Source organism: Perca fluviatilis, chromosome 1 (assembly GCF_010015445.1).
Source record: "Perca fluviatilis chromosome 1, GENO_Pfluv_1.0, whole genome shotgun sequence".
Lineage (NCBI taxonomy): Eukaryota > Metazoa > Chordata > Actinopteri > Perciformes > Percidae > Perca > Perca fluviatilis.
Window position 1 is genome coordinate 24342264 of NC_053112.1, and position 8514 is coordinate 24350777.

Here is an 8514-nt window from a genome sequence, read left to right on the forward strand (position 1 = left end):
AGCTAAATGGAGGCAGGCAGACAACTGTGAGACAGCATGATAGCTGGCAGGGACAACGGAAACATCATGGAAAAACACAACAACCTCTTTCAATGAATAAACACACACCAACAACAGTAGGACACCAAATCGGTCACAAAGACTGCACAGAGACAGATTGTTGCCGTTTACCTTTTTGTGCGTCGAAACATGTTGCTAGCAGCAGAGGCTGTGTTGGCAGATGATCATGAGAGCAGCTGAGCCTCACACACACACACACACACACACACACACAGAAATAAACACACACACGAACAGAGGCAGTCAAGAGGCAGCGATTACGCTCAACGCCGGCATGTCAGCCTCCTCTGACCAGTTAAACACACACACACACGCTGATGTCTCGCAGTGACTCTGTACACGTGACTATGCATGCAAGAGTGTATGCAAGAGAGAGAAGTAAATGATTAGAAAGATTTGGAAATGTCAGCCATGTCACAGACAAAGAAAACAAGAGGATTAAAGGCACACAGAGAGAGAGGAAGGTAGAAGAAGAAACGGAGAGAGAGGAAAGGCTACCGAGCATCCCTCTCAGAAGGAGAGAGGATTGTGGGGCTGCTCTCAAGGGTATCGTGCCAAGCCAGGATGTGTAGAGCGACAGAGCGAGGGGGGAGGGCGGCAGAGAGAGAGAGAGAGAGAGAGAGAGAGAGAGAGAGAGAGAGAGAGAGAGAGAGAGAGAGGAGTCAATACACACAATCCAAGGTGGAGAGATGAGGGAGCCAGAATGAATAATGTGAATGAATGACAGGAAGACAGAGGGAGGGAAGGGCACTGCAAGTTGGTTTTCCCATTTGTGTTATTCTGTGTTACAGCTGGCACTGACATAAAAAAAACAGGTCATTAAAAGATAAGGCTGGTAAAATTCTGTTTTTGTTATGGTCAATAAACCCCATGAAAAGATCAAAACCAACAATGCTTTAGTCTGTCTCTCAATGCTTTCTGACTTTCCAAAGCTGTATGTGGCTCTAAGCCCCAAGCCCACTGGCTCCTACTGAAGACGTAAATCTTCACCCAGTATTTTTTAAGAATAAAAGGCTAAATATTTTCCCAAAACAGCTGGGTATTGTAGTTTTTGAGCATAAGTTACTCAAACTGGAGTAAATAGCGCTTTTTTGGGGGCTATTTTCAGCAGTAGATTTGGTTTTCTGGTGAGTATTTACAGCAGGAGGCCGGTGGAAGCAGGATCGACTTAAAATAAACTGCAGTGTCCATGTTCATGGTAATGAAGGAACATGTCACCCGGTGCAACAACATGAATGGTTTATGTGTTTTTGTTTGGACAAAAATGAACAGATGAATAAGATATATCATAGTTTAGCTACACAGACTTGTCAGTAGAATACATTTATTGTATAGTCGGTTTCCATGGGATTGTTTGATAATAAGAAAATATTAAATATCAGGCTTATCCTTTAAAAACACATCAATTACCCACACTTTTCCATTAGTTTAAAATGTTCCCTTATTACATGGGAACTGTAGTTTATTTTAAGTCAATCACAAAGACACTATTAAATACTCACTAGAGCTGCAAATGTGTGTTAATACAAAGCTGAAAATAGACCCCAAAAAATGCACTCCTGTTTAAGTAGTGTTTGCTAAAAACTACAGTGCCCAGGTGCTTTAAGAAATTAATGAGTTTTTTTTAAATGAAACTATATATTGGTGATGCATTTGTAAAGATTTACATCTTCAGTAGGAATGAACGTGCTTGCAGATGAGTACCACAGACAGGGAAGAAAATAAGAAAGCATTGACAGGTGGATTAACACACCATTGGTTTGGGGGTTTCAATGGGATTTATTGATAGGAAGGAAAATATAAAATTATGTCAGCATTCTTTAAAATGCACAAAGAGACACATTCAGTTTTCTATGTAAAATGCCACATTGGGTGAGTTCTGGCGTCATCTATTTGTCCTAGATTTCACAGAAGCTGCTCTGCAATGCCCAGCCAAGAGAGATATCTTTTCTATGTGTGTGTGTGTGTGTGTGTGTGTGTGTGTGTGTGTGTGTGTGTGTGTGTATACACCCTCCTTCCAACCCTTTGAAACAAATCCACCAAATGTTAAAGCTGACGTGGGGTGACAGTTGCACAGTAGTGCTGAGGGGAGTAATTCAATAATGGATGCTGTCTCTAATGTGGGAGTCTGGATGGATAAAATATACATGGGAGAGGAGAGATGGGGGAGGAGGAGGACGAGGAGGAGGAGGGAGGTGGTGATATCACTGAAACACAGTGGGGGGTCACAGACAGGGATGGGCAGCATGATATCATATAGAAGACATGGTGTGTTTTTTTTGTGTGTAATGCGGGAGTTTTTCTCCGTCTCTTCTAAAGCGTATTTAACCTCTCCGGATTAGTAACCTCCTGTTTGTCCTTCAGGTTACTTTATTCTCATTCTGTAATGAATGCCCAGTCATTACACCCATAGTATAAGACTCCAGCTCCACCCACAGGAGGATGTGTGCAGAAAAATCCAACAGAGGGTGGGGGCACAGGGAGCTGAGAGAGCTGACTGTGAGCCTCCAGCTCCAGTGTCTCCTTCATGTCATGCTGTGACATCTGCCACCCCGCCACACTGAGGTCGGAGGTCAGGGACAAAACACACCCGATGACAGCAGTCAAGGACACACATGCATGCTGCACAGCAGATCACTGACACACACACACACACACACACACAAAAGTATGTGGCCCGAACCGAGTAAGGCAGTAAATTGTAATTATACATGGATACAGACACACATTAAGGAAAAGGGAATTAAATCCATGCTTCACATTTACAAACTTCCTGAACGGCCTGAACCTTTAGTGCAACAATAACAGTTAACATGATAAACAGACATATGAGAGAGTTACGTCATTCATTCTGCACACACACAACATAAGTGGCCAAGCTGAAAGTAGACAGATAAAAAAGTATAGCTTTGGACTAAAACAATTTCAGAAAAATTTCAAGGATTTCAACACTCAAAATTCTGACGGCAAAGTGTACGCATTTTGTGGAAAATTACACTCCACATCATGTTCAAAGGCAGCCTTTTGAGCTCACATAAGACACTTTTTTCAAATTTTGCCTGATTTGTGAAGTGCTTTTAGCAGCAGCAGCAGCCAGCTACGGCTTTCCAAATCCAGGAGATGAGAAAAGTCACCATTTATCACATTAAAAGAAAGGATATTGTCAAAAAGTGAACAGTAATGAAGATGTAGCAAAAGAAACGCTGCTAGAGACAAACGCTACAAACTAATGTCAATCTGTATGCTTCAATCATATTTTTTAGTAAAAGAGTGACACTTAGGGCCCTATCTTGCACTCAGCGCAATTGACTTTGTACACCGACGCATGTATCATTCCTATTTTGCAGCCGACGCACAGCAGTCTTTTCCCTCCACAGACTCACATCAGTAAATTAGGGAATGAACTTGCGCTCCCGGGGGCAGTTCAGCAAAAAGAGGTGTGTCTCGGTGCAAACATTCCATAGTGCTATTTTGCAGTTTCAGAAAACAATTCCGCCAGACGAGGAAAAACCTAGTCCAAAGTCAGTGGCGCTTATTCAGATGCTATTTTAAGGGCGCATGCTTGGCCGTAATGTAGAGTGTGCACAACGCGCATACACTTTGCTTCTCTCATCTCATGGACCCAGCAGTTCCCATTTTTACAAACCATACATGAAATACAAGGAAAAATATGACCTTCTTTTACACAACATTTCCATGAATCATGGATGTTTTGATGACATAAATGAGGAAATATTAGAGGACTCAAGGAGATGTGATGTTGAACTGCATGTGCCGATGCCACTTAACCCAAATGCCCCAGCAGCAGCACGGGAGAGGAGAGACAGAAGAGCTGCATCGAATATAGCGAGGTAATCTCAGTCTAATGTTAGACTACATTGCAAAAATATCACCATGCATTCATAACCTCGTGATTCAGTGAGAGTGAGCCCAAAACATCGGAAAATATGTTTTTGTGACATTTCATTATTTACATTTTGTCAAAAAGAAAAATCAATAGCAAACGTCTGTCTCCTCGGCTGTGAACCGCTCCTGGCGTGCGCCCATGGATGTATTAAGAGCGTGCGCCTAGCAAATCCGCCATTATTATAGCAATCCGCCATGGAACAAGCACGCCTGCTTTTAAAGGGAATGTGAGATAACGCTCCGATTGGTTTTTGCACGTTACGCCCATATCACACCTATGAGTAATGTAGCTACTTCAGACCAACCCATTTTAGATTTGTGAGATATCCACCCACAAAGCTACTTGCATTTGGCGTTTGATACTTGCGTTTCAGATTGTTAAAATAGGGCCCACAGTGTGTGTAAAGAAAGAGTGGTGAGTTTTATTTCAGCACCATGGACAGAGACTCACATTCTCATAAACTACAACAAGACCACCAGTTGAATTAAACACAGACATTAGTTTTTGCTCCATATTTCACCTTTTTTTGCCATAACTGATAAGTGTAACAGTTTTACAGGCCTATACCACAAATTAAGATACTTTAATCAGTTTTGTCAAACCTCTCAGGATCATTAAATCCCACTCTGTTCTAAATGGCACAGAAAAAGACTCGAGGTTTCTAATGCAGTCACTAAATGTAATCTATCTCTGTGGAACTGTATCTTTCTCTTTCTCTGCCAATCATGTTTTGTGAAGCTGCCTGTTAATATCTGGCTTTAATGTTGACATTCTGAAGGAATTTCCATTACTCATTTCATTCAAGAGCATGATGAGAGCTAAAATGAGCAATGAGAGGGTCTCTTTCTCATACGTTCTACTTATAATTTCCATGTTAACACTTTAAAACAATGGTCTACAACTTGAGCCCTGTTTCTTTTAGCCTATATTGTTTAAAGTATGGTAAAAGTATGGTGATTTAGCTATTTGCAGTTTGCAATGTACCCATGAATTTACAGACAACTATCACTTGATTACTTTGATACTAAAGAAAGCTTAAAAACGTGATGTTTCTCAGCAAAGTGCTGCAGACATGAGGAGCATCTTTTTTCTATAATTTCTAAGCTGGTTTATGGATGTTCTTTCGCGATGGGACGGAAATAATTATCTCCTCTGGAAGTGTAATGCACAAAATGAGCAAAAGCTCCAATGATGGTAGAAATGTGTGAGACAAAAAAAAAGGATTTTCTACTCTTCTCTAATAATGGTCAGGGAGATTCATTAGCTAAATGTTCACCACTATCTGATGCTTTAGAAGGATAGGTTCACATTTTTAGGTTCAAGTCTGTTCCTCAATATTCACGTGGCCAAATGTACATTGAAAGAGTTTTTTTTTTCCACTGTAATTGTTTCTTGTGGTCATATTGGAACCAAAGAGTTCCCCTTTTAAAGCCATTTTAATGGCATTGATGGGAGAATAAATCTACAGTCCTCAAGCTGTGTAAAGAAAAATCAAGTGCATACAGTCTTTGTAGAAAAAAACTTTGTGTACCTGTCCCTTTGCTGGATCTCAGCTAGCAAGCACTGTTGATGGAAGCACAACGTGGAAATTTGGTACTGAAAAGACTGCTGAAGCCTCAAATTAGCTTCAACTGAACTTTAAAAGTAATTTTCACACAGTACAAGGGCTGTGAAGCTTGTCCCGCGTCACTTACATTGAAATCTCCCAAAGAAGGGATCTATTTGAGGCCATTATGAACAAGAGGATCGATTACTGAAACTATTATTTCAATGTACATAGGGACATGTGATTATAGTATTACGATACCTTTGATAAAGCATACATTTCATAAAGCAACACGTCAATCATTTACTATCTTCACTCAACATTTCGATGGCTTAACTCATTTGTGTTACACATTATGAACACTACTGCTCTATTCTCCCTTCTCAACCTCTCTGCCTTCCTACAACCATGCGGGGCATTGAGGTCAAAGCATGGCTCTCCTGCTGCTGAACTTTCATTGCACAGCTCACTGGTGCAACAGATTGGGCCGACAGCGACGCTCTGAGAGTGAAAGGGCTCACGCAGAGCTGGAACATGCTGCAGTCTGAAGGCAAAATACCATCATTTCAACACCACTTCTTTCTACAAAGCTGGAAAGATTCCAAGCACTAAAATATGTTTAAAATATTTTTGGTTTAGTTCAGAAAACATATGAACAACAGAAACAGCAAACAAAAAATGTATCCTGGTATAGTAAAGTGCTCATTTCCCTTTCCTTTATTGTGTTATATATATTTTTGTGCACGTTATAGGTTTAGAAAGTGAAAAAGCCAAAGTCCACTCTAAATGGACTTACCATCTCCAACAGAAAACACTGTTCACAAACTGCTCCAAACAGCTCTGTTGTAGTCCAGCCTTTACTTCCGTGACGAACGTGCGTCACTTTGTAACACATGTTATAATGCTCGCCTAGCTGCTAGCATGGCACGCCCTCATACTCTGCTTCTGACTGGAACAGAAGTGAGATGTCTCACTCTGTAGCTAAAACAGAGAGCTCAACACACAGGGTGAAAAGAGGAGCTGCAGCAATGTACAGTACAACAAAAATATGGTGTTTTTTGAAAATTAAACCATGTAAACCTATTCTGATATAACCTCTAAATACAATTATGAACCTGAAAATGAGCATAATATGAGCACTTTAAGTCATAGCACATAAAGTGTCTTCTATATGAAAAACCTTATATGTTGATATTGTCTCAGTTTTCCAGAGTATTAATCACATTTCCACAGTTTCCCTCATTGGAAAACAACGCTATGAAGCCCACAAAATGTCATTAAATCCATGGAAACCAAAGCTTACAATAAAATAAAAACTCATAGTAGCATATCTAGCAGACTAACTCACCTGTAATTTAGGGAAGGGTGCACACATAAATTAGAGACAGTCTCTCAACAACATACATACAAAGAAACAAATGCGTAAATGTGACCTTACCTGTTACTTTTCCGTGGCAGAGGCAGATCCTTCTGGTAAAAAAGAGAAAGCAAGAGAGAAAAAGAAAAGAAGGGGAGAGCAGATAAATTAACCTGATTAGATTTGTTTTCATGCAATCACGGTTTATAGGACTGTGGAAAAGATCATTAAGTTTGGTGGGGAAATATAAATTAGCATTTGAATAAAGTTCAGTTAAAGACTAAAACAAATGTAATTACACTGACATGCCTGATATGTTACTTAATGAAGAACAGGAAATTCTATGAAAAAACCTTCATAATGACTAAACTTTTTGTCTTATCTATGTTTTCTATTTTCATCTCGTCATGTATTTCACTGCTGTTGTTTTTTTGCTTCCTCATAAAGAACTTTGTTGTATTTTAGCATGTAGATGGGCCATGTATAAATCAAATTCATTCAAGGTCAAACCTTAGATTGAAACACTCCCCAAGTCTGCTTGTACTCAACATAAATGGATTTCTCTAGTTATTACAGAAGAAATGTATTTAACAAGTAACACGTCATTTTTCAAATGCTTGATATGAAAATAATCAAACTTCAGATTGGATATTTGAGATGAAATCCAGGGTGGGACATACATCATAAGGCTATATTATTCACCATTTCTCCATAAAGTTGTCTTAACCCAGTGGTTTTTGTCTTAGTGTGGACATGAGAGTGAGTTTCCCTAACAACGTTTTATTTGAAGGCTTTTACTGGCCTGAAGAGGTGAAAGTTTCCTGTATTTCACACAAAAAGGCAAACATGATAGAAAAGTCTGAAAAAATAAAAAGAATTTTGTGCAACTGAAAGAAAAATAATCTTTCTTTTCCTTTAATGATCACTCTGATTCGTTTTGGGAACCCCTGTCTGAACTTCGCCTAAATATTTACATAATACATTATTTTATAATACAAAATTGTGATATTTGCTTCCTAAATAATTGCTGCTAAACCATCAACCATTGACAGATTTATTTTCAAAAGACCAAAAGTATGTTACTGAATACTTAAACAATCAAGATACTACAAGATACAAGATACTTTTTCAGGGGCATTATGCAATGTACCAATTCATCTCCACATCATAGATATGAAACAATAAAATCATGTGCCACTTTGTTTGGAGCCCACTAATAACCATGCATCTTACAATAATGCTGGCATCCCACACAGAAAATAGGACTCTGCAAAAACCTGAAAGAAGGTACAACTTGTAAATCTTAATATATCAAAATATAACAGATCCCTGATGGACACTGTAATTTAGAAAAATAACACTGTGTTTCCAATACTATAGTCAACTTTTCTGATAATAAAATTGTTCAAATAGTAGTGTAGGCCGGGATCCGTCTATAAACAGTTTTGTGATTTCTCTGTTAATGGCTCGTGTAAGTGGAAAGCAGTTTGAAAATTGATCCTTCGTAAGTGCTCATAGACTTCAGAGCTTCAGGATCCACCAGGTTGAGTGGAGCCAAAGTCAATTTAAAACATGTTGCTGCTATATTTATGACATTGGGACACGACAGCAAGGACTTTGATGTGATTAGGATCTACTGGGAGG

The 8514-nt window shown here is 39.3% G+C and overlaps 1 protein-coding gene across 3 annotated transcripts in view; it reads right to left on the reverse strand.

Moving 5' to 3' along the window:
* LOC120561855 (microtubule-associated serine/threonine-protein kinase 1-like) overlaps positions 1-8514 on the reverse strand; it is a 75042-nt gene that overhangs the window by 55802 nt on the left and 10726 nt on the right. Inside the window, exon 2 of one of the 3 annotated variants that reach the window (XM_039805180.1) lies at positions 6952-6980. In XM_039805180.1, coding sequence (XP_039661114.1) covers positions 6952-6980 — 29 coding nt within the window. Of the gene's footprint in view, positions 1-171; positions 644-6951; positions 6984-8514 lie in introns of those variants that run through there. The other 2 variants (XM_039805171.1, XM_039805186.1) reach the window with 2 other exon arrangements.